At 40.7% G+C, this 27,209-nt stretch overlaps 1 protein-coding gene across 1 annotated transcript; it reads right to left on the reverse strand.

Annotated features, from left to right (window-relative positions):
- LOC121774923 (RAB11-binding protein RELCH-like) lies at nucleotides 1-12,548 on the reverse strand. Its single transcript, XM_042171829.1, has 20 exons — nucleotides 12,250-12,548; nucleotides 10,468-10,620; nucleotides 10,013-10,194; nucleotides 5,915-6,022; nucleotides 5,186-5,356; nucleotides 4,584-5,105; nucleotides 4,414-4,488; nucleotides 4,167-4,295; nucleotides 4,013-4,087; nucleotides 3,717-3,926; nucleotides 3,365-3,517; nucleotides 3,075-3,289; nucleotides 2,835-2,952; nucleotides 2,582-2,714; nucleotides 2,061-2,256; nucleotides 1,881-1,986; nucleotides 1,645-1,785; nucleotides 1,444-1,567; nucleotides 1,138-1,254; nucleotides 1-551 (listed from the first exon to the last, which is right to left on the reverse strand). Exons 1-20 carry the CDS (start codon nucleotides 12,446-12,448, stop codon nucleotides 169-171), a joined length of 3,510 nt encoding a protein of 1,169 aa, XP_042027763.1. The 5' UTR covers nucleotides 12,449-12,548; the 3' UTR covers nucleotides 1-168.
- Between the last annotated feature and the right edge of the window lie 14,661 nt (nucleotides 12,549-27,209).

Consider the following 27,209-nt stretch of genomic DNA (forward strand, 5'->3'; position numbering starts at 1 on the left):
TTTTGCTTAAGCACAGACTTTTGATACCTTAGTCGGAAGAGACACAAGTCCTCCCTTAATAAATTTTATGTTGTGATGTAAAAAATAAATAATTACAAATGAATGGAAGCCTATACCCTTCTTTTCCTATCATCATACAACAAGCAAAAACAAAAATGAAGGTGTCTCTCATTCACTGGGATTAACTTCATCGTTGCCCTTAGTTCTCCCTCGAAGCATATCACTGAAACCGGCCCTCATGATCCGTCTAAATCTTGTGTCCTCGGCTGGTGGTTGTGGAATTGTGTTCTCACTTGTGACTGGCACTGGAGTCCCAAAATCTCCGGTTTCCTTTTTCCCCAGTAGCCCACTGTCGCTGAAGAAACTGCTCACTGAAGAAAGGCCCAGATGAGCTCCCATCACCTTGCTAAAAGCATCAAACGTTCCACCTGATCTTTCCTTGAATATGATCTCGAGAGCTTCCTTATGAGCTGGATCAAGCGCATCCGTATCTTTCAGTAGATTCTGAATTGCAGGGAGTAGGAAATCCCTGACAGTTGATGCTGAAAGATCTGCACGAATAGATATGAACATAGATCAGTGTAACAAGCTGAATTCCAGAGTGGAGAAGAATGTATTTCCAGATTTGTACATGTTTTGAAAGATTGAAAATATATTAGTATACTCCTCCGTCCCAAAGACAGGCCATATCCATTTATGTCAGTTTTTTTCTCTTTCTCTTTTACTTTATCATTTATGGGTCCCACTATCTACTACACTTTCAACTACTTTTCCCTCTTCTCTCTTACTTTACCAATTACACATTGAAACTCATGTCAACCCTAAATGGCTTATTTATATGGGACTGAGGGAGTATATAAAGTAAAAGTCTTCATCTAGTCTAAAATAGGATTTGAAAATGCACGCCATTGCAGGCTTAAATGGTGTTAATGGAACATGAGGTTCGTTTGCTAGGTCAACGATGGATCAGTAATGTCAACTTAATGAGTTTTTATACGAGTGGAAGCATAAGCTGAGCCTGAAATCCTCGAAGAGGTTTAACCAATGCAAAAGTAAATTCAGAAAATGCCAACGCAAGAACACATTTAGGACCATACTAATATTGATATGTAATTTAAAGAAATCTTGAGCACATACCTGTTGCATCAAGAGCACGAATTGCTTCACAGCAGGCATTGGCTCTGTCTCTGCACCTCGTTACATCACTTGAAAGGGATGGTGATGATGTGAACTGAAAAATCTTGGAGACTAGATGTACAAAAGGTTAAAGAAAATGAGCTTGCACATTGACCACAAGAACTGAAACACAATTAAATCAGATTTTATATACAGAAAAGAACAGATTCAGTATGCCAAGAGACAGTGACAGGATATAAATAGTACACATCATTATTAGCGGAAGGGAAGAAATTTAATATGCCAAAGAAAAAGTGTGAAGGATATAATCCCGGAGCCTAGCAGTTGTGTGAGGCACAGCTACCAAAAGAGCACGAACCACAGCAATGGTAGCCTCATGTGATCCATCTTCAAGAAAAGCATCCATCTGAATACGTATCTTGTCGACAATCTAAGGAAAAACCAGACAGTCAATTGCATGATAATCTTCATCAGAAAAGCAAGCACAGGATGGAAGGATCTGCATACCACATCACTCTTAAAATGTTGTGCTACAGCACCAAATGCATCAATGCTGGCATATTTTACATTCAGATTTTGGTCAGAACCAAGAGTCACGAGGGCAGGCAAAACATTAGCTGAGGCAACCTTTTCGTCAATGTATGGTACCTAGGGGAAAAAACAAAGATATATGATACTAAGCACTGCAGGAGATTGGATGAAAGGACGTCTTTTCTGAAATTAAAAGAAAATTGAACCCTTACGATGACTTTCAGAATATTGGCAGCACTGATTTTCAACATTTCATCAGAACTTGCAATCATCTCCCATAAGATGTTAAATACTATACTGTGATTCTCTTCAAAGGTACTGCACCAGGAAAAAACCCATGGTAACAGTAAAAGATAGTTCAATAATATGCAACAGTCAGCGGGAAAACATACCAAAGAAAACGAACTGAATTGATAATCTCGTGATTTGCAGGCAGACTATTCTCCCTAGATCTTTGAATCAGAAGATTCCTTAAGTACACTGTTAGGCTGGCACGCTTGCTTGGTTGTCCTAGTATGCCTGCCAGGAGAAGCGGTAGGACACACATTGTAGCAAGTCTCTGAGCAAATGCAGATTTAGGTGTCAAACCTGAAAGGATAAAGTTGATACCTTTAATACAAATAAGAGCCATTACTTAAAGGGAAAGGTGTGAAAAAAAATACCCAAGCAGATCCAACCTCAAACATTGTGAAGGGCTACTGCACCTTTTATCAGTCAATTTTGTGTATTTTGTGTCTAAACAATGTTTAGGATTGGATCTGCTACCGCGGGTAAAAGATGATGTTGTTTTGGCACCTTTTCTCCTACTTCAATAGTACTACTAGATAATAAAAAAATCATGAGATCTATTTCCAAGAAAATGGAAGCTAGTTCTCATGAGTCACGACTAAGAGTAAATTATGGAGTATATTACCTCTAATTTTCGACCTGGCCTTAGGTGGGAACGATTTAAAATCAGCATCATCTCCAACAGCCACTAAAAACAATGGCAGCAGGATGTGCGTCAAATAAGGTTCACCAAAATGATCAACCACTTCGCGCAAAAACTGTATTTGGTCATCCACAACTTCAAAATGTAAGGAAATAAAAAAAGAAAAAGAAAAGCGAAAAGACCTGATGAGCAATCATCGAAATTCGAAGAAAATAAATGAAACTCAAATTTGTACCTTCGTAACACGGATTCTTAAATTATCTTCCTTCTGAGGCAATAATGAGCATAACTGAATCAAATTAGGAAAGCACTCAGTAAGCAACCAATCAAAGGCTGGCCATTCCACTTGTCCCCTGATCAATTACAAATGCATTGGGTAGTAAATCCATCAAACGACATTCTAGATCCACAAAAAGTAGTAGTATCATGCAATCTCTGTGGTAAACAGGACATCAGAGAAGGGTAGCAATCATACTCTGCATATTGTTCGAGCAAAGATGGCGTGAAAGAGATTCCTGTAGAATCTGAATCTGAAGAGAAAGGACAAGTCTCAACAACTTTCTTGTGCACATATGGAAGTAGTTCAGCAAGCAGCCTCAATAGAACATCAATGTGCCAACGTTCTCTTTCACCTAAAACATGAAGTTGTGACTCAATGGAACCCTCAACGCCTGAAAGAGGAGGGCAACGCTGAAAAGCAAACATTTCAGATAAGCATAATAGTGTTAGCATCGATTAATGACGGAATTATGCTAATTATAATACCTGAGCAGATCCCAATATGTGAGAGTGCAAAACTTGTAGAATGTGGTCCAGCTTGTTTCCCCAATTCATGAGCGCTGGAACTAAAACCTTTTTTGTAGTGTCAACAACTATACCAGAGGGATCACAAACCAACTGAAACATCATCTCCTCAACCTATTCAAAATCAAGATGTAAGTGTTTGAAAATATTTTTTTATTTCGTTCTTTTCCATAAATTTTTATTTTATTGTAAGGCATCATGTTATGACCAGGGGAAATGCTCCATTCCTAGATCACGGAGCTTACAGTGTAGGAAACTGTGAAGTCCAATATCTTCTCCATGATTTCCTTGAAGCATATTTAGTGAGGCTGACCTTGAAATATTTGTCTGTATTTGGGAAGAGTGCCAGCAACAAAGCCAGGTTAATAGCTGCAGCCTCTCTGACAACTGTAGCAGAATCCTCCATGAGCTGTTGAACTATTGACAAGATGAGTGAATCACGTATCTCAGGCCTTACAAATTCTGCAAGTTCACCACATGATTGAGCAACAAGCAGCCTACGCTCCTCGTACATGTGACTAATCTACAAGTGCCAAAGCCAGCATTAAGTTTGTGGCCATTTGAATCATATGGGAAAAAGAAAGCACTATATATTTTAGATAGTTATACTTGTTCCCAACACTGGGGCAGCAATTCTGTTTCTGTTCTCAACTCCCCTACATTCTTGGCAAGAGTAACACAAGCCTGATGCCACAAATAAAATCCATAAGTGCAAAATATATAATCTTCATTAACTGCAGATGCTTTTCCATCAGATTCTTACATCCATTATAATCCGTCTCTGCTGCTCATCAGGGCGCTTTATCAGATTAAACAACGTGTGAGTCAAGGAGTCCCGCGTTGCACTGTCCGGATGACGCTCGATTGCACACATAATCAGAGGAAGAAGCTCCTAAAGGGGATGAACTCCGATAATAATTATGACAAGGAACATATTGTATATAACTGCTCCAATAACCTTTAGCCTAGTACATATGCTTTGAATAACAAACGCAAATATATCAACAAACCTCTCGATGGTTGATTAGAACATAAGGCACGATTTTAGGCAAAGCATCTGATAATATCTGTATGGTTCCCACTCCCTGACAAGTAAACATAAGTTAGATTTCATCCTGAAGGAAGATAATTTCTCTGGAACAAGAAAATCAAATGAAGGAATATACTACAAGAGTTTTACCATCTTTTCAGTATGTAATTCAGCATCAAGTTTGGGAGACCTTATCACAAGTTTATCTTTTCCTAGGGAAGGTGTTCTGACAAACCCACTTTCATATTGAGGAGTTAATAAGTCTTCTGGAATTGTATCAGTTATGCTAATTGCATCATCATATTTCTGTTTCCCTGTCATGTCAGCATCTGCATCAGTTAAAACAGCCAATGAACCAACTGCAGATGTTTCCTTATCATTGACTTGTGCCTCTTTAACAATGTCCACTTCCCCCATTATCCCTACATCTGTCCTTAATGACTCAAGGCCTGTATTCAAAGAAGCGTTGGCTTTTGACATATCTACTTCATTTGGAAGAGGTCTCATATCATCGTTATTGCTCCTTGCAGAATGAGCAGGTTCAGAGTCTGCTTGCAACAGAATGTTTCCAGATCGAGCTCTTTCAATAAGTATTTTCAGTGACGTTATTTCAGCTCTACAATCATCTAGTTCTTTTTTCTGACTTTTCAATGTTTTCTTCAGAGCTTGGACCTGACAGGCATTTATACTGTTAAGCACTATAAAATGAAACCAAAAATGAATAACACAGAGATATCTGTTGAGAAAGTTACTGTATTTGTTTTTTCCTTTATATCTTTTTGGAGCAAATCCAGAGAATTTGTCAATGACATGACTTGAGGATCTGGCGTTTCTTTTTCTTTCAACAACGATTGTATATCACTTTTTATCCTTTCATTTTCTTTGAGCAACGATTCATTTTCTTGAAGGATCACTATTTTCTCCTGCAGTAAAAAGAATACTACGAGCATGGGAAATTGAACACAAAAAATAATCCTACAAAAATACGTCAAACACATTTGAAATATAAGTGATCTTGATTCAGTAAGTTGGACCAAATCTAGTGAGGGAGCATCCTTTCTCAATATTCAGATTCATTCCAACTACAACATGATTTACAAATCCAGTATATGAGACAGTCCCTTTAATTAGGTTTACTTGAAATTGAATAAAAAGGCTGATAATCCAGGATAAACAGAGCAACAAAGAGAATTCAAGAGATAATTTTTATTTTTATTGATGATTTATTTTTGGGGGTGGGGGGGGGGGGGTTCTGAAATTTGACTAATGGAGGTGGTTTTTTTTTTTATAAAATTTTTATCAGTGTTATTTACAAAAACCTATGATGATGGCATTGGAGCATCACATGCTAGTAGTCGACCACACATTCAAGAAATGGGGATGGGCTTATGGTTTCGATCATTTGGATCTAGTAGATGCTGACCTGAAGTTATATTTACTTCATCTATTTTTCAGGTTACGCATGCATATCTAAGATGTACCTCAGCAGCATTTCTAGCTGAAGAAAGATACTGGTAATAATAGTGTCGCAATGCATCTGGTACGCATGCAGATGAGTTTTGCCAAACATCCAAATTTTGGTCAGTGACCTGTTGCAAATATAAAACACAATTATAACATTAAATACCTGTTTCTACACAACAATGACCCAACAGTCAAATGAAAAATATACAGTAGACCATATTTCATGTGAACTTTTTTCTAATCACATTCTATGACTGAACCAGGACATTTTTCTTACCTACATGATCATCATTTAATCAATAGCTGGTGCTATTATATTAAAAAGTGACAATTAGAAACTACTCCCTCCGTCCCACTTTAGGAGTCCCAGTTGAGTTCGACACGGATTTTAAGAAATGTAAAGGAAAGTTGGTGAAAAAAGATAGTGGAATGTAGGTCCTACTTTTTTATATTAGTTTTATAATAAAATGTGAGTGGAAAAAGGTTAATGGAATGTGGGGCCTAATACCATTTATGGAATATTCTAACCGGGACTCCTAAAGTGGGACACCAAAAAATGGTAAACCGGGACTCCTAAAGTGGGACGGAGGGAGTAGTACTGAGCAATTTTCTCTATAAGAGCGTCTCCAATGGCGGACGTCCGGTCGGACGTGCGCGACGGGCGACCGGGACGTCCGCCATTGTGGCAGGGGAGGTCGGATACGGACGTCCCGTGAGGATGTCGGGTGTCCTCGGACGTCGGCGCGACGGGCGGGCGGACGTCCGCCATTGTGGCGTGGGTCGGACATCCGATTTTTAAATTTTTTTAAATTTTTTTTAAACTCTATATATACGGCTCGCTGAATTTTATTTCATTCGCACCACTTGTGTTAACAAGTTTCTCTCTCTACATCTCTAATTTTAAGTATATCTAGAATGTCTAGTGACAGTGATAGCGAGAATGAATTGGAGGTCGCTGTGGAAGGTGCGATAGATAGGCTGCTACAGCAGAGGGCGCAGCGACGGCAGTAGGCTGCGGTACCTCGGCCGATCCATCGTCGAACTACAGTACCCCGTGACCACATTGCTGCACATATTCGGTTGTATGCAGACTACTTCGCTCCGCAACCGCGTTTTGGGGAAGCCATATTCCGGCGACGCTTTAGGATGCATCGTCCGCTGTTTCTGCACATCGTGGGTGCTTTAGAGAGAAGATACCTGTATTTTAGGATCAGGGAGGATGCAGCTGGCAAACCCGGACTCACGCCCTTGCAGAAGTGCACTGTCGCAATCAGACAACTGGCGTACGGAGGCGCGACCGACATGTTCGACGAGTACACCACATTGGCGAGTCGACAGCCGTCGAGTGTCTGCAGAATTTTTGCGCGGGCGTGAGAGCGATATTCGATGAGCGGTATCTTCGGAGTCCGAGCCCCGAAGATTGCCAGAGTCTGTTAGATATGCATAGGTCGGTCCACGGGTTCCCTGGGATGTTGGGCAGCATAGATTGTATGCATTGAGTGGAAGAACTGCCCCGCCGCCTGGAAGGGGATGTACACTACTGGCTTCAAAGCCAAGCATCCCACGATGATCCTAGAAGCTGTAGCTAACTACCGGCTGTGGATATGACATGCTTATTTTGGAATCGCCGGGTCGAACAACGACATCAACGTTCTCCAGTCGTCGCCCCTATTCAATGCTCAGTGCGCGGGCGTCAGTGTTGTTAGGGTCGCGGGGCGCCCCGGGGCGATGAGGGGGACCCCGGGTCGCGGGGCGATGGGGCGACGGGGCGAGAGACCCACGAATCGGGGCGCCAGAATAGACAAATGATGATTATATTTGTGTCACTTTTATAAGTTTGTTGCTTGAATATTTGTCACATCTAATAAATCTACATACATCATTACCCATATTAAAATAATTAACTAAATTAATATCTATTAGAGACTTTAGATAATAATAACAATAATAATAGTAATAATAATAATAAATAATGAAAATCAATAAATCTCCACTCATATTCAAAAAATCATAAATTACAAATTAAAACCTAATTTTATAACTATTTAGATGTAAAATTAATAAATTTAATTATAATTCTCAAATTAATATAGTAATTTATAAAATGTAATTTTAAATTAAACAAATAAATAAAGTGCAGTTGCAATTCTCTAAGAAATTAGTTATATAGTTAAATAAAAATCAACATATATTTAATTTGATTAGAACAATCACAATATATTAATTAGATTTGAATGTAATTTTAATTGGTAATTAAAGGTATTTTTTATTTAAATAAGAACTAATCATATTTAAGGAATAGAGAATCTCACAATCAATATTAATACTAATATTAAAAAAGTGAAGGGGGAAGAAAATGATTATTAACTTTTATAGGTCCTGCCCTAAGCCCTAGCTATAGCTTCTACCTACTTTACTTTTAAAATTTCTTGTCTCGTAAACCCCCCTTCTTCTCTCTTCATTCTCATCCCTTCGTCTCTCTTCCTTCTCACAGACCCATTTCTGAGCTGCCATGGCCGACGATCTTCTTCTTCCAGCCGCTCGACCCAGTCGCCTCAGCCGCCCCAACGGCGACCCCTGAATCTCGACCCACCCACCCACAATGGGGCGACGTCGGTCTCGACCCTTGCGACCCACGACCCAAGCGCGCTCGGGGCGCGATTTTAACAACACTGGCGGGCGTTGGTCTCGCCATCAGTTTCGTCGCCAACGGCAACCAGCACAATATGGGATACTATTTGACGGATGTGATATACCCAAACTGGCCCGTCTTTGTGAAGACAATCAAGCATCCGCTCGGACAAAAGAAGTCATACTTTGCGAGCTGTCAGGAAGCAGCGCGCAAGGATGTGGAGCGGGCATTTGGTGTGCTCCAGAGTCGATGGGCGGTAGTCAAGGGTCCTGCACGGCAGTGGTATATTCCCAACATCGGCGATGTCATGTACGCATGTATCATAATGCACAACATGATTGTCGAAAATGAAGGTGCGGAACTGACTCAATGGACCAATGAAGATGATACGGGTCCAGGTCCAAGTCACGGCGTGGCCACCGCGAATGTGAATATGGGGGTACCTCATGGAGAGGTCGAGCGGATGCGTGCATTTGCCGACATGCGGCAAACAGATGCCCATGTTAGACTTCAGAACGATATTATCGAAGAGGTTTGGACGCGGAAGGGTTGACGTTGATGTTAGTACTTTTTTTTGTTTTATTACTATGTAATTTTTTTTTCAAATCATGTATGTTTTTTTTAAATGAAGTTATTAATTTTTCCCGTTTGTATTCGTGTTGAAATTTTATTTCCGTAAACGTAAATTGTTTTATTTGTGAATTTGTGATTTTTTTTATTGCGGGAAGGGCGGTGGGAAGGGCGGATTGTGGAAGGGATGTCTTAGTGACATGGCAGTGGGATGGGAAGTCCTAGTGACATGGCGGGAGGTGTTTTCGGGATGTCCTAGTGGATGTCCGAGTGGGACATCCGCCCACTGGAGATGCTCTAATAGTGAGACTCATACTTGATAGAAAAATATAAAAATCCATCAAACACGTGTTTTCCTTTTTACTTCTTGATTACCAGGTTCAGATACTACTGATCAGAGTTATAATCAATGTTGTCAAATAGCGGATATGGCGGTGGAAACACCATAGCGCCGCTATATCTGCTATTTGACAAAATTGCATGTGTAGTGCATTTAGGAATGAGGCATTATGCAAGAAACATGGAGGGTAGAGTTGTATTTTATGCTTTATTAATTGTTTTAAGAGTTTTAGATGTTATATTTTTATTATTTTCTAATTTTTTGAATTATATATAAATATATAGGTATTATTTTATTCATTTAATTATAGACTGCCATTTCCCGCCATACCAATACGCCATATCCTTGTGGCGGTTTTCAGGTGAACCGCCGTAAGCCGCCATACATGATTGACAACATTGGTTATAATTGAGGTCATATATCTTTAAGGAACTTTTACCTAACAACAGGAATTACCAAATAAAACATTGGTTCAGAAATTCATTAGTAGATTGCACACAATATAAGGGCCATTTGCTATCTAGGAAGGACAAAAAACCACATAAGGAACTAAAAAGTCATTGATCGATATACCTCCTCGTAAAATGTCATTGCAGTTAAACGGTATCCTGCCAATAATAGATACTCCTTCACTGCACAATTGATATCCAATCGTTCATTATCCTTCAAAGGACCCAAATCTGATGAAGAGATGTCCCTGTTTATTGGTTCGGAAACCAGTCCATTATTTGCTGTAGTATGGTTAACATTCGGATCTGAAAACACATTTAGACACATAGGTCAACAAGAAAATAACACACAAGTACTTTTTCTTATCTTGAGAGAGTGAAAAACTACTACAGATACACATACAGCAGTTGCTAAAACTAAGGAACCTTTAGATCACATAATCAAACACAATTAAGGATGCATTATGCATGTGTGTGAATTTTCCAGCAACATACAAGTAAGGTGGCAATCACTTTCTAATTTCTATGCACAGTGAACATAACCATTAGCTGTGCTGGAGAGTATACTTGTAGCTTTACCTCTTGATTCATCCAAGGTTGTTTCAGCTTTCTTGAGCAACTCAGTTTTGAGGTTAACAATGTCTTCTTGAGCTAGACGAAGTTCATATTCCCGGACAGCCAATTTTTCTTCCAATGATTCCTTTTCTTCAAACAGGCTCTGGGGATCTGCCACTGTTTCACAACAAAAAAAAGAAAAAAGGAATTATTTGACATCCTCTACAAGGGACCCTCCACTTATAACTAAAACCAGACATCAAAGTAAAGTCAATAAGGATGTGAAACATTATACTCCGTATATGAACAGTTCCAGTATCAATAAATTACATTGAAGTCATAACAAGTGATCTGCAGACTATTTCATTTTTTACAGTTTTCTCTTACTACTATGTATAATAACTGATCTAATTGATGTGGTCAAATTATTTGGAAGCAGCTCTATCAATCAGCACATCTTAAACCAATCAGCAGCTATATCTATGGAGCCCCTTTTTCCAGTTTTTAGTGCTGTATTAGGATTTTAAAATTGATAAAATGAATTACTTATATTATTCATCCAAAAGTGACAGAAACCTGAAGAAATGAGTATTCAGAAAGTTTCCACTAGGTTTGATAGAAACGTTTGCATTGTCATCTCTTCAGTTCCTATTTTTATGGGAAATTTGCTCTTGGTTCCAAGAACAACATGGATAATAACCACTAGCATGCTGCAGAGAACACACCAGATAACTTCATGAAATAAAGCATAACACTGTAATCAAGAAAAATTTGAGTACAACCACCAGGGAAGACATCTACTCCAAGAAGAGAGCAATATACTGAAATTTAAGCTTAAATCTCCAAGGTAATCAGATGATAATTTTATTTTTGCTTTGGGCCCATAAAGCCATCGAATTCCTCCTTCTCACAAATTCTCTGGTTCCTCCTCAGCTATATTGACCAATATATGCACTGTATAACCAACCGCCTTTCTGTGTTTTGAAGCATTCAATTAACACCTTAAAGTTGTGTACTTGCATTGTCAACTGGTGAGCTATCTTAAAGCTGGCATTATGATGAAATATGGATAATTCTCAAGACTCGAACAAATATCAGGTTTTCTAATACTTGTGGTAAACAAAATTTTACCATTTTTAACAACCCTCCAAACTTGACTGGCAATATAGCTTACTATCATCTAATCTTATGAACTTCATAGCATTGACATAAAAAACAACACATAAACAGAAATTTGTAACATAACATTAGCTAGTGACAAAGAGTATGGGAGATAATAACTATTCTTCGTTGTTCTCAACAAAAATATTAATCTTCAATATAGAAATAGTAATTACTTAACTATCATCTGCACTGCATGTTCTGTGGGTTGTTATATCTTCAAGTGCACAGCTGATAAAAAAAAGCTTTGAATTTCCATCACATGATGATTAACAGAACAGCATGAGATTATTGTTTTCCAAATTTAATATTAATGATAAGTGGAATGAGTTGGATAATTTCCTAAAAAAATATAAGTTGGCTATAAAATAGGCGGACTATGCCACAATAACACCCCAGTAAACTGAATGATCAATGCAAAATTCTAAACCAGACTAAATTACATACTAAGAAAAGCACATAAAGAGTTGCAATTTATCTTAATTGCAACTGAATTGCAATTGCAATCGAAATAAGTTTTAAACTGGGGCACGGCAGCTCTACCACAACTCCACCAACTCACGAAGAAAAAATTCAGAAACCAATAGAGAAAAAGGATTAGCGACACACGTCGCCAGCGCGCTAGTATGCAATGATTGTGCGAACCTCGTAGAGTGTTGAAGCGGGAGATCTGATCGGGCGGAAAGTGAATGGGATCGGAGAAGAATTCTTTGAGGCGAATAGCGTGATTGTCGCGTCCATCCTCGAGGAGCTCGTGGAGAAGCTCGAACGCCGACAGCAAGTAATTCTCTTCAAGCAGGAAATTGACTACGCAATTGCAGAGCGACGATCTCTCCACGTCCATCTAGAATCGCCGGTACCAATTCAGAATCCGTGTACCGACTTAAACCCTGTGCCGAGGGTGAATCAATGCCACATTTTCCGGTGTGAAGCTCTTGGTGAGATCTGTGAAGCGTGGGAATTTCATTGTTTTATGAGCGTTTGGAATTTATACGGAACAGAACCTATCATAGGGGAGTAATCGCATGCTACGCGGTTCATGGTCAACGCTCTTGTTTCTGAATCTTAGCAAAAAAAATTAAAAAAAAATGATTTCTACTCTATTAATATTTCACAGTATTTTTATTTTGAAATACCGCTGTTAAATTTTTTATAAATAATTTTACATTTTATTAATTCATATCATGAATATTGATTACTTATAAAATTATTGTATAAAAACATTACCAATTTTTCATTATTTTTCTACTTACTTTTTGTATTTTTTAAACTAGAGAATACACTATATAATAATTGGCAAAAATTAATACTCAATTGTAAAAAATCAAACGTGTCAGCATCTACCTACTTTCATCCGTCCACAAAAAATAGATAAAGTCATAAATGGTGCGGGTTTAATGTGCAATTTATAATATAAGAGAGAGGGAGGAAAAATATGATGAAAGTAGTGTTAGTGATTGTGAGATCCACATTTAGAATGATGTATATGGTTAATTAATATTGATTTAAAAATTTTCATTTAAAATTAGTCTAATTTTAATGGACGGTCCAAAATAGTAAAACTAGTCTAGTATTTATAAACGGATGTAGTAAAACATACTCGCCACAATTTAATACTCCTTATCACACACTTCAAATTTCACATGGCCTAATAATGAAATTAAGATAGAGCATAATTATTGGTTTATTTATTGCAAAATGCAGTCACATAAAAAGGAGTATGCATTTTTTCTATAAAATAATTATTAAAAATAATAAAAAAGCTCCTTTATTTGTGCCTAGTTCTAAAAGTTTTTGTATGTGGTCCCTAAATTTTAAAAAATAACATTTGTGATCCCTGAACTTTAATGTTTGCACGTTTGCTTTTATCAGTTTGCATTTTATTTTTCTTTTTGTCTGGACTAAAATGTCACCCAAGCTATGAGGACATTTTCATACTGCACATTTGAAGGTTGGCCAACCTTCATTTTTGTCCTCCACTTGATTCACGGTTCAGCCAGGTTTTAAGGGTTTTAACTGATCGTACCACTAGTTAAACCAGAATATTTATTAAAAATATATATGTTATAAGTTACATGCATAATAAAATGTGAATAATAAACAAAAAATGGCATTATCATACGTACGTTTTTGAGTGTTAATAACATCAAATGCATCGCGAATATTTTTTTTCATACACAACCATGCAGGATCTTAGTGAACCAGCTTGTATGACATTGCCAATAAGTTCAAATATATCAAAATCAAAATATATAAGTCTTTATTTAATTACTACCTCCGTATTTTAAAAATAACAACTCTTTCCATTTTAGTCCTCTTAAAAATAGAAACCTTCAAATTTTCAATTTTAGGAAATCTTTAAACCTATACACATCACTAATAAAGTGGACCTCACAATCCACTAATACTCCATCTGTAGCAGAGGCATTTCTTTTCGACACGAGATTAAAGAAAAATTGTTTTAAATGAGTTAAGTAAAAGGAGAATAAAGTAGAAAGGAAAAAGGTAAAGAGATAAAGAGAGAGTAAAGTAAAAGAGAGTAAAATACTTTTTGCCAAAAAAGGAAATGACTCCGCTACAATGGGACAACCCAAAAAAGAATACGACTCAGCTATAAAGGGACGGAGGGAGTATTAATTACATTACTTTTTCTCATCCTTTCTCTTACTTTACCAATTTTTCTCTTCCTCTTTGTTACTTTATCAATTTTTCTCTTCCTTCTCATTAACTTTACCAATTGTGCATTAAAACTAATATCGTTTCAAAGGTGTCTATTTTTAAAATACAGATGTAGAGTACTACCAAACAACGAACTCAAAACAAAATACTTAGTGAACATTTCAGTCACTTACAGTTCCAACTCCAAGATTAATGGAACTCAAAGTCATTAAATCATCATTAAGTCACTTACAGTTAGCTAGGGGCTTTAATTTCCTTCAATAGCACGGTCGGCCGAACCGCCACTCTAAGTCATTAAATCATCATTAAGTCACTTACAGTTAGTTAGGGCTTTAATTTCCTTCAATAGCACGGTCGGCCGAACCTGGCGGTTCGCCAGGTTCGTTGTGGCTCGAAGCTGACGAGGCGCTAGTTGCTCTCGGCAATTCGGTGCAAGAATCTTGGCGGGTCGCCAGGTTCGTTTGTGCGAAGTTGGCGGCTCGCCAGCTCCGTTCGACATTTTCTCCCTTTTTCATCTCGAATGCTTCCTTTCGCCATTTAAGCTCATTTTCAACCTTTTTTTCTACACATTCTTCACAAAATGGTCAAAATACCAATATAATAGAGAAGTAGTTATAACCATGTCTCAAAGTACACAGTATATGATCAAAACGAAGTAAAACTACTCTTTAAAACCATGCAAAAACCGAATAAATCAACTCCCCAAACTTAAACAATTGCTAGTCCCCGAGTAACGAAGAAAAAGAACTAAAATAAACTTGGATTCAAAAGGAGCATATCACTATACAAATTCCACCAAGTCAAGCCGTTGAATGCACTTTTACTACTAACGCGTATATCACCTTGGATTCATGCTTCACTCAAGATATATATGTGTATTCGTCTCACCCAAAAGTGTATAAGATATCAGGTAGTCACTCAATTCAATAAAAAATGCATGGTTTACCATAGGCTTGCTCAATGTCTAACCTCTCATCTACTTCGTGTGACAATAAATCGAGAGTCCGAAAGGTCTTTTATATACTAGCCAATAGTATGATGGGTTATGGTTTTGAAGTGGTTGAGAGTGCACCCAACGACAAATTCAGATAGGTTTATGATCTGCTAGACCTTGCGGTTTGGTGAATTCTCTGGACCTGTTTGATTGAAACCCCTACAACACAAAAACTCCCTCACTCCAACTCTCCCAACTCTTCTTTTCATAGTTCGACAAATCTAGAGTCTAGGATTCCTAACCCAATTGATTAGCCTGACAAAAGAAAAGGCTTAAGGCACAAACTTGTCTATCAAGGGTTTATATAATATGGTTAGTGTTTAGGTAAAAATGAGGCTAACAACGATGGCCTAACGTCTTTCCCTATCTTTAAGGTCACTATGTAGACTCAAGAAGATCAGAAACAAGTTCTATAAACACATGCACAATTGATGATAAAACACACATGAAAAAAAATATAAGCTCAAATCTCACTTGGTAAAAAGCATGAATCAAGGTAAACAAACAATTCATCACTTATGTACCCTATTACTCAAACTCTCATGTTAATGGTCAAGTGATAGCTTAAAATGGATAGTTCTTTTTTATCATAGACGACTAGCTTTCACCCCAATAACTTAAAATGGATAATTCATGGAGTTCTTAATAAAAATAAAAACAACAAAACACAACTAAATAAACTAGAGCAAAAATAAAGTAGTAAGGACTGTACCTCAAAAGCAAATAATTCATGGAGTTCTTATTCAAAGCTATGCAAAGAATAAGTTTGAGAGTTGGTGGAAAAGAGAGACATTGCACTACTGTGGTGGTCGTTACAACGGGTGGTTGGAGAAAAAGTTGGTGTTCCACTGGTTCATCATGCCAGTCAAATGGTCTAACTGCAATGTGCAATGTGCATATCCCGATCATGGATCGTATTCCATTGGGCAGTCTGGAACTGCTGGCACTGGTTATGATGTTGTTGTTGCTGATGCTGATCCCAAGTCTGGTTCCACTATCCATGCCACTGATGACTGCACCCACTGAGTCTGCTGCTGGTCCCATCGCTCATCCATTCGATTTCCCAAGTTGGGGGGACGTATGCAGCTCCTCCAATTGCCGAGTGACAGAATCCTGAACTCTGAATCTCGGGCATCTTGATTCCTTCTTCTGCCTGATTCCTCTGTTGTTACCTATGAGAGGCTCCAAGAGGTTCAGCCATCTCATCTCTTTCCTCCTCTTCATCACCATGAACATCTATAGGCTGGTTTGATCCAGCTTCAGCTCCCGGGTCTAGAAAGAGACCCTTTATGCTCCCACTGTCGGAGCGTGCAAAGATAGAGTTTGAGATCCCTATGTGCCACAGTCGTAGCACAGGATTTCGGATGGCACTCGCCTTGGAGATGCCGGCTATGTAATGATCTTCCAATGTGATCAATTTTCAAAATGAATCATGGTTGAAATCCTGTCCATCTCCATCCATAGCAGTTTTGAACACGACATAAAAATCGGCTAAAGTAAGAACTCGATTTTGATTATCTAACTGAGATTTTATTATGTCCATTACCTCATGTCGGCCAACTGTCCTCTTGGCGACCCTCAAAGAGCTCAAAAACTCCAATGTGTATCTGCGCAAGGAGGGGTAAGCTCTGAACTAGAACTAAAGGTGAGGTAACCTGATAAGGCTAATTTCATGCATCGGTCTAGGGGTTTTATTTCGTGAAATTACTGGGTCTAACGCATGTTTTAAGCCAGGTGTGTGAAGGTTTTCGCTAGATCCAGGAAAAGAAGAGGACGCTTGCATAGTCCTAGGAAACTGGCGAAAGAGCGGACATTATGAAAGAAATTGCTTGACGGAGGAAGCCTCGGAGTTGAAGGGTAGAATAGGGATTTCTACGAAGACTCTAGAAGGCTATGTCCGCATCTATAAAAGGAAGAAGCATGCAAGCTGGAGGGACCTTCTCGGGGGAGGCCTCACGAACAGCCTGTTGCTCAGTTCACTTTTCACATACTTGGTTCTAATTCGCGGAGGATCTCGGGTTCGCGCTGGGGTTCATATTTAGTTTTCCGATAGTGTTTGTGGGTTGTAACACCGTCCTTCTTTGTGGCGAAGAAACAATTTATTTCTATTTTTTTTGTTTCTGCTGAATTCGCCGAGCTTCGCTGTTCGAAGCTCGGTCCTCTTTTGTTTCTGGATATTTCTCTACTTTTATGCAAGTTTCGTTTTCGCTTACGTCGATCGTGATGATTTCTGTCGATTGATTGTGTTTACTTGAATTCTGGAGTTGGATTGTTGGAGTTGGTTGTTTTCGTGGTTATTTTCTGGATTATTGCAGGTTAATGGTGAGATCTGGAAGAATGGAGTTTGTTTGTGGATGAATCGGGGTTTTATTTTGCTGATGTTGTGGAGTTGTTTGTGATTGTTGGAATTTGGAGTTGATCGGAGCAGATCTGTGAGAATCGGAGTTATGGAGTTGATTTTGTTGGTTGTTGAGTTCGGATGGCTTGGATCCGGAGTGGATTAAGCGTCTGAAGTGATTCTGAGCAGGAGTGTTTTAATTTTATGCCTAGCTTACGTGTTTTCATTTCATTTCACCTAGTTTATGTAGATCTGATGTATTTCCGATTCATAGCAAGTTTCCGGCGTCCAAATCTTTATATTCTGTTTGAATCTAGGAGTGTGCTCTGTTTTCTTCATCTGCGAGTTTAGTTTAGTTGCGAAGGTGCATGTCGTAGTTAGTTGGAGCATGGGTTGGTTATCTGCAGCTTTTTACCGTACTTGTTATTTCTGGAAATATGGTCCCCACTGTTAGTTGCTTACTGTTTAGCTAGATTAGGTAGTCGTTTACTTAGTCTAGGGAGTAATTGTGTCTTTCGGTATTGATGTCTGATTCCAGTAAGTTTTCTGTGTCCTAGGTCTAGCGTTTACATTTCTTGCCTAGATCTAGTGGTAGTTTAAATCTCAACCCCTTTGTGTGGCAGCAGCCGTTTGTTTCCACAGTCTCTTAGCACTACTTTGCGAATCCATCTCTGTGGGATCGACCCCACTTCCCTATACTAATTCATAGTATTCGGGTTGAGGGATTTATTTTTGAAGGGGAGTCGAGTGTGTCCAACGACAAAAACACTGTAGTTCTCTAGAGTTCCTGGACCCAGTGATCCAGTGGATTTAAGGAGCGTTGTGTCTGGACCGAGCTTTGCATTAATTCTCATATGTGCACACTCGCTTACTCCTGAGTCTAGTCATTCGACATTAGAGTCGAGTGAGACCCACTTCAAATGGCGCCGTTGTCGGGGATGGATGGCGTGCTTAGTGTTAGTGTTCAGAGTCTGTGGTGTAAATAGTTTTGATTTGTTTTCTTTCTCTTTTGTTTGCAGTTTATGAGCAGAGGCTCAAGATCTACCTACTGGAGCAACTCATCTGGGTGGAAAACGGCCAGTTTGATTGGCGGGTTAAGGATACAGTCTCTACTGTGACCACCAGATCAGGGTTCACCACGGGAGGTCCGTTTCCGAGTGAATTTACTAGCGACGAATCTTGGACGTCATCAGGACGCGAAGATCCAGAATCACCACCCGAATCAGAAACAGAGTCAGAAACAGGGGAAGCAGAGGAAGTAGTCATGGCGCAGGTGGTAGACCCGGATCCAGAAATCGGCTCTCTCACTGCCCATTTAGATGGAGAACCAGCTCAAGCTATAGTGATGAATCCACGCCAGAGGACTATCGAGATCAAGACAAACGTACTCGGCATCTTGCCGACGTTCTCTGGGCGTAGAAATGAGTGTCCGTATGAGTTCTTAAATGAATTCAGTAAGTTATGTGGTATTCAGAAGAGGCCGAATGATGCAACAGAGGAGGATTATCGCCTACGAGCGATTTCGTTTACCTTGAAGGGGGAAGCTAATACGTGGCTATTGAGGTTGCCTCCGGATTCTATCCGCACGTGGAGGGACTTCAAGTTAGAATTCTTAGATTATTTCTTCCCATCCAACAAGACGAATGCACTTAAGAAAGAAATACTAGAGTGTAAGCAAGATTACGATGAATCGTTGAGTCAGTATTGGTCGAGATTTAAGGGGTTGTTGGATGCATGCCCGAATCACCGAATGATAGAGGCAGAGACCTACTCTCTGTTTTACGAAGGAGCCACTCCCGAGTCAAAGGACTTAATGAACTCCTCGAGTGGGGGAAATTTCACAAGAAAAAGGGGAAGTGAGGCAAGAGAGATCCTAGGGAAGTTGATTGACGCTAAGAAGGCGTACGATAACCCTAGGAATGCAGTGAGAAAAGGATCGGTGCATGCTGTGAGAGAACAAGAAGATGACAAAGTCGAAGCAAGGATTGATAGGCTCGAGAAGGCTTTTTTGAACGCGATTGAAAAGGCGATTCCACTAGCTTCACAAGGGAAGGAGAAATCTCCTGGTCCAGGAGATAATCAAATTCAACAATATTACGGGGACCCAGGAAGGAGATTATCAGGCCCAGGTCAATGCAATTGGAAGTTGGAATCCCGATGGGAGCTGGAATCCAGGGAGACAGAGAGATGCGCCCTGGAGAAACCATCCAAATTTCAGATGGACTGACAATGAACAGAATCAGCCGGCACCGCAACAAAGTCAGCAGTTTGCACCTCAGCCCGAAAGACAAGGTAATTGGTCAGGAAGGAATCAAGAGGGGCAGGGCAACTGGATTAATCGGAACCAAGGAGACCACTCGAGCTGGGGAAATAGGAATCAGAGCAGTCAAGGGAACTCTTATGTACCCCCACACCAAAGGAATTTTCAGAACAATTACCATGGCCAAGGAAATCAATACAATAACTCTTCAGGCGGTCAAGGAAACGCTCGTCAGAATCAAGCAAGTGGACCGACTCTAAGTATCGGCCCAGGACCCAGTCAGCCACCGAAACTAAAAAAAGTATCGATGATATGGTGCACGACCTCGTCAGTTCTCAGCAACATATGCAAAACAACCTGCAATCGAACAATGACGTAGTGCACAAGCTTCAAGATGCTCAACAAGAGCAGAAAGCAGCCATGGATATGCTGGCTAAGCAATTGTCCCAGATAGCTACTTCTTTGTGTGATATGAAGGGAAATGAAGGGAAGATTCCCGCCTCCGTAAGGCCACCGGACAGAGCTAATATAAGTCAGATTACCTTGAGATCCGGGAAGGGATATGATTGGCCAGTGGTAAGAACAAAGGAGGTGACAGATCCCAAGGAAGACAGGGAAGAAGAGAATACAATTCCTAGGCCAAGACACTTGGAGGGAGGAAGTCCCTTGGTCAAGGATGACCTTAAGACAGGAGATTTAGAGAAACCTTTGCCTAGATCAACTGAACCATTCTTCCTCGATCCAGAGCCGGAGTTGGAAGATGAGGCAGTGGGAAAAGAAACTGGAGAGTTATCAGCTGAAAGTTCTACCGGAGCAGGGAAGCGACTGAAACCCTTTCCGAGTCGGGGGAAGCCAAGAAACAGAAGGAAGAACCGGTAGACTTCATGGACATTTTTGGGAAGTTGGAAATCAATCTGCCATTCTTACATGCCCTGAAGATGCCAGTCTTTAGCAAGTTCATCAAGGAATTTATAGCTGGGAAGGCTAGGCCCAGTGGGAAAATTCTAATAGGCGAGAACGTCTCCGCAGTGATTCAGAAGAGGAAGATGCCTTCAAAATGCAATGACCTAGGTATGTTCACCTTGCCCATCTCTATTGGTGATGTGAGAATCGAGCACGCTATGTGTGATTTGGGTGCATCGATAAATGTGTTACCACTTTCCATATACAAGAAATTAGTGGGGGTAGGCATGGTAGACACGAGGGTTGTGATTCAACTGGTGGACAGGTCATGCATCTATCCTGAAGGGGTGCTTGAGAATGTGATAGTCAAGGTACATGACTTCTTGTACCCTGCTGATTTCCATGTGATTAAGATGAGTGATAATGAGTCTGCAGAGTCGGGCGGAGTACTTTTAGGGAGACCCTTCCTACGTACTGCTAAGACTATCATTGATGTTTTTTATGGAACAATTTGCCTTGATTATAATGGGGAGAAATACACATTCAGCATTGATGAGGCAATGAAGAAACCTCTTGACGTTGAAAATTTGCATGCTATAGATGTTATTAACCCTTTGGTCCAAGAATACCTTGAGACGGAATTAATGCAGGAACAGATTGAGAACTCCGGGATGAGTCATGCCATTGATAGAGAAGTGGCCAGTTGGTGTCAAGCAATGAACACAAGCGAGTTATCAGATGAGGAGCTAGCTGAAGCAATTCTAAAATTCTGTGCAAATCCGGAGCTAGCTAGGTCAAGGAATACACCTTATGTGGCGAGTGTGGAAGGTTCTGCTGGGTCAAGGAAGGGAATGTCAACGGAAGTAACAGAGAAAAATCCCTTGCCCCAGGAAAAAGATGTTCCCAAGAAAGAGTTGAAAACACTTCCATCAGGCCTAAAGTATGCTTATCTAGAGGAGAACGAAACTTTCCCTGTGATTATCAACAGCAGCTTGACCGAGGGACAAGAAGAGGGACTGCTGAAGGTAATCCGAAGAAACAAGAAGGCTATTGGGTGGACACTCTCTAACCTGGTAGGAATTAGTCCAGATTTGTGCATGCATCACATCCGCTTGAAGGAAGGAGCAAAAGCCTGCAGAGATCCTCAACGCAAATTGAATCCTAACATGAGGGAGGAAGTGCTGAAAGAAGTATTGAAACTACTCTCCCTAGGAATCATTTATTCCATACCAGACAGTGAATGGGTGAGTCCAGTCCATATGGTACCCAAGAAGTCAGGAATACAGGTGGTCAAGAACGACAAGAATGAATTGGTGCCCACCAGACTAGTTACTGGGTGGAGGATGTGCATCGATCATAGGAAGTTAAATGAAGCGACCAAGAAGGACCATTTCCCTCTACCTTTCATTGACCAGATGCTGGAGAGGCTAGCAGGCAAGCAATACTTCTGTTTCCTAGACGGGTATAGTGGGTATTTTCAAATCTATGTGGATCCCGAGGACTACGAGAAGACAACTTTCACGTGTCCTTTCGGCACGTACGCTTACAGGAGGATGCCGTTTGGCCTGTGCAATGCGCCAGGCACTTTTCAGCGGTGTATGATGAGTATCTTCTCGGATCTTTTGGAGGACTGCATCGAGATTTTTATGGACGACTTCACTGTGTACGGGAATTCATTTGACTCATGTTTGGCTAGTTTGGATATAGTATTGAGAAGGTGCCAGGAAAAACATTTGGTTTTGAACTTCGAGAAATGCCACTTTATGGTCCCTGAGGGAATTGTCCTAGGACACGTAGTCTCGGAAAGAGGTATACAGGTAGACCAGACAAAGATTGAGGTGATCTCAAAACTGCCTTACCCGACGAATCAGAAGGAGGTGAGAGGATTCCTAGAGCATGCAGGATTCTATAGGAGGTTCATAAAAGATTTCGCAAAAATTGCTCAGCCACTCACCCACTTGTTGCATAACGATGTTGATTTTGTCTTTCACGAGGAATGCAAAAAGGCTTTTCAGTTGTTAAAAGACAGGCTAGTATCTGCGCCTATTATTAGAGCGCCCGACTGGAATCTACCCTTTGAGATTATGTGTGACGCAAGCGATTATGCCGTGGGAGCGGTGCTAGGTCAAAGAGTTGATGGGAAAAGCTATGTGATCTTTTATGCTTCAAAAACGCTAAATCAAGCTCAGAGAAATTATGACACTACTGAAAAAGAAATGCTGGCGGTAGTATACTCATTTGAGAAATTTCGCCCGTACTTGCTTAGGTCGAGGGTGATAGTCTTCACCGACCACGCGGCTATAAAGTACCTGTTGGCAAAGAAAGAATCCAAGCCGAGATTAATCCGATGGGTGTTGCTTTTGCAGTAATTCAATTGGGAAGTCAGAGACAAAAAGGGAACAGAAAATAAAGTAGCCGACCATCTGAGCAGGATATTTCAAGGGGAGACCGAGGAAGCAATACCGGATGCATTCCCGGGAGGAACATTTGTACTACGTAAAAAAAATTCCTCGACCTATCAGCTGGGAAGAGATTATGGTGTTAACAGGTCCAGGGGATGCTGAAAAAGGGAAATGTCATCAAAACGCTGAGCCATGGTTCGCACACCTGGCAAATTACTTAGTCACTGGAGAGGTGCCCAGTTCGCAAGTAATTTCCCGGGCCCAGAAGATGAAATTGAAAAGCGAGGCCAAGAACTATTTCTGGGATGACCCGTATTTGTGGCGAATGGGAGCCGACCAAGTAATCCGGAGGTGTATTCCGGAGTGGGAACAGAGGGATGTGCTGAATCATTGCCATGCCCTAGCTTGTGGAGGTCACTTTGGACCTAGGAAGACCGCAAGGAAGGTGTTAGATAGTGGTTTTTACTGGCCTACATTGCATAAGGATGCGTTCGAGTTTTTTCAGAATTGTGAGAGGTGTCAACAGACTGGGGGAATCTCCAGAAGAGATGAAATGCCGCAAGTCCCGGTGATCGTTTGTGAAATTTTTGATGTTTGGGGAATGGACTTCATGGGTCCATTTCCATCTTCATACGGGAATACATACATACTAGTGGCAGTGGATTATGTTTCGAAATGGATAGAAGCCAAGGCGACCACATCTTGCGAAGCTAAGGAGGTATCGAAGTTTCTTAGAGCTAATATCTTCAATCGGTACGGAGTGCCCAGAGCTATAATATCTGACAATGGGACACATTTCCGCAACCGGACTATTGAAGCTTTGATGAGAAAGTATGGCGTCCACCACAGACTGTCTACACCTTATCATCCTCAATCTAACGGCCAGGCGGAAATATCCAACAGAGAGATAAAGGCGATACTGGAAAAGACGGTTAATCCGTCTAGAAAAGACTGGAGTAAGAGGCTTGGAAATACTAGACTCCTATTAGAATGTTTTCATCGAAATACTAGACTCCTTAAGGAATGTTTTCATTTTTTAGAACATTCCTTAAACTTCCTTCAATAGTCCGGTTGCGGAAATGCGTCCCATTGTCAGATATTATAGCTCTGGGTACTCCGTACCGATTGAAGATATTAGCTCTAAGAAACTTCGATACCTCCTTAGCTTCGCAAGATGTGGTCGCCTTGGCTTCTATCCATTTCGAAACATAATCCACTGCCACTAATATGTATGTATTCCCGTATGAAGATGGAAATGGACCCATGAAGTCCATTCCCCAAACATCGAAAATTTCACAAACGATCACCGGGACTTGCGGCATTTCATCTCTTCTGGAGATTCCCCCAGTCTGTTGACACCTCTCACAATTCTGACAAAACTCGAACGCATCCTTATGCAATGTAGGCCAGTAAAAACCACTATCTAACACCTTCCTTGCGGTCTTCCTAGGTCCAAAGTGACCTCCACAAGCTAGGGCATGGCAATGATTCAGCACATCCCTCTGTTCCCACTCCGGAATACACCTCCGGATTACTTGGTCGGCTCCCATTCGCCACAAATACGGGTCATCCCAGAAATAGTTCTTGGCCTCGCTTTTCAATTTCATCTTCTGGGCCAGGGAAATTACTTGCGAACTGGGCACCTCTCCAGTGACTAAGTAATTTGCCAGTTGTGCGAACCATGGCTCAGCGTTTTGATGACATTTCCCTTTTTCGGCATCCCCTGGACCTGTTAACACCATAATCTCTTCCCAGCTGATAGGTCGAGGAATTTTTTTTACGTAGTACAAATGTTCCTCTGGGAATGCATCCGGTATTGCTTCCTCGGTCTCCCCTTGAAATATCCTGCTCAGATGGTCGGCTACTTTATTTTCTGTTCCCTTTTTGTCTCTGACTTCCCAATCGAATTCCTGCAAAAGCAACACCCATCGGATTAATCTCGGCTTGGATTCTTTCTTTACCAACAGGTACTTTATAGCCGCGTGGTCGGTGAAGACTATCACCCTCGACCCAAGCAAGTACGGGCGAAATTTCTCAAATGAGTATACTACCGCCAGCATTTCTTTTTCAGTAGTGTCATAATTTCTCTGAGCTTGATTTAGCGTTTTTGAAGCATAAAAGATCACATAGCTTTTCCCATCAACTCTTTGACCTAGCATCGCTCCCACGGCATAATCGCTTGCGTCACACATAATCTCAAAGGGTAGATTCCAGTCGGGCGCTCTAATAATAGGCGCAGATACTAGCCTGTCTTTTAACTACTGAAAAGCCTTTTTGCATTCCTCATGAAAGACAAAATCAACATCGTTATGCAACAAGTGGGTGAGTGGCTGAGCAATTTTTGCGAAATCTTTTATGAACCTCCTATAGAATCCTGCATGCCCTAGGAATCCTCTCACCTCCTTCTGATTCGTCGGGTAAGGCAGTTTTGAGATCACCTCAATCTTTGCCTGGTCTACCTGTATACCTCTTTCCGAGACTACGTGTCCTAGGACAATTCCCTCAGGGACCATAAAGTGGCATTTCTCGAAGTTCAAAACCAAATGTATTTCCTGGCACCTTCTCAATACTATATCCAAACTAGCCAAACATGAGTCAAATGAATTCCCGTACACAGTGAAGTCGTCCATAAAAATCTCGATGCAGTCCTCCAAAAGATCCGAGAAGATACTCATCATACACAGCTGAAAAGTGCCTGGCGCATTGCACAGGCCAAACGGCATCCTCCTGTAAGCGTACGTGCCGAAAGGACACGTGAAAGTTGTCTTCTCCTAGTCCTCGGGATCCACATAGATTTGAAAATACCCACTATACCCGTCTAGGAAACAGAAGTATTGCTTGCCTGCTAGCCTCTCCAGCATCTGGTCAATGAAAGGTAGAGGGAAATGGTCTTTCTTGGTCGCTTCATTTAACTTCCTATAATCGATGCACATCCTCCACCCAGTAACTAGTCTGGTGGGCACCAATTCATTCTTGTCGTTCTTGACCACCTGTATTCCTGACTTCTTGGGTACCATATGGACTGGACTCACCCATTCACTGTCTGGTATGGAATAAATGATTCCTAGGGAGAGTAGTTTCAATACTTCTTTTAGCACTTCCTCCCTCATATTAGGATTCAATTTGCGTTGAGGATCTCTGCAGGCTTTTGCTCCTTCCTTCAAGCGGATGTGATGCATGCACAAATCTGGACTAATTCCTACCAGGTCAGAGAGTGTCCACCCAATAGCCTTCTTGTTTCTTCGGATTACCTTCAGCAGTCCCTCTTCTTGTCCCTCGGTCAAGCTGCTGTTGATAATCACAGGGAAAGTTTCGTTCTCCTCTAGATAAGCATACTTTAGGCCTGGTGGAAGTGTTTTCAACTCTTTCTTGGGAACATCTTTTTCCTGGGGCAAGGGATTTTTCTCTGTTACTTCCGTTGTCATTCCCTTCCTCGACCCAGCAGAACCTTCCACACTCGCCACATAAGGTGTATTCCTTGACCTAGCTAGCTCCGGATTTGCACAGAATTTTAGAATTGCTTCAGCTAGCTCCTCATCTGATAACTCGCTTGTGTTCATTGCTTGACACCAACTGGCCACTTCTCTATCAATGGCATGACTCATCCCGGAGTTCTCAATCTGTTCCTGCATTAATTCCGTCTCAAGGTATTCTTGGACCAAAGGGTTAATAACATCTATAGCATGCAAATTTTCAACGTCAAGAGGTTTCTTCATTGCCTCATCAATGCTGAATGTGTATTTCTCCCCATTATAATCAAGGCAAATTGTTCCATAAAAAACATCAATGATAGTCTTAGCGGTACGTAGGAAGGGTCTCCCTAAAAGTACTCCGCCCGACTCTGCAGACTCATTATCACTCATCTTAATCACATGGAAATCAGCAGGGTACAAGAAGTCATGTACCTTGACTATCACATTCTCAAGCACCCCTTCAGGACAGATGCATGACCTGTCCGCCAGTTGAATCACAACCCTCGTGTCTACCATGCCTACCCCCACTAATTTCTTGTATATGGAAAGTGGTAAC

Source organism: Salvia splendens, chromosome 17 (genome assembly GCF_004379255.2).
Source record: "Salvia splendens isolate huo1 chromosome 17, SspV2, whole genome shotgun sequence".
Lineage (NCBI taxonomy): Eukaryota > Viridiplantae > Streptophyta > Magnoliopsida > Lamiales > Lamiaceae > Salvia > Salvia splendens.

Excerpts from the sequence above, each read along its gene's own strand:
- LOC121774923 (XM_042171829.1), bottom strand. The coding sequence starts at position 12,448 with ATGGACGTGGAGAGATCGTCGCTCTGCAATTGCGTAGTCAATTTCCTG. Across the intron at positions 2,953-3,074 it reads TTGCTCGAACAATATGCAGA|GGGACAAGTGGAATGGCCAG; the intron begins GTATGATTGCTA and ends GTAATTGATCAG. Across the intron at positions 1,568-1,644 it reads AACATTTTAAGAGTGATGTG|ATTGTCGACAAGATACGTAT; the intron begins GTATGCAGATCC and ends GTTTTTCCTTAG.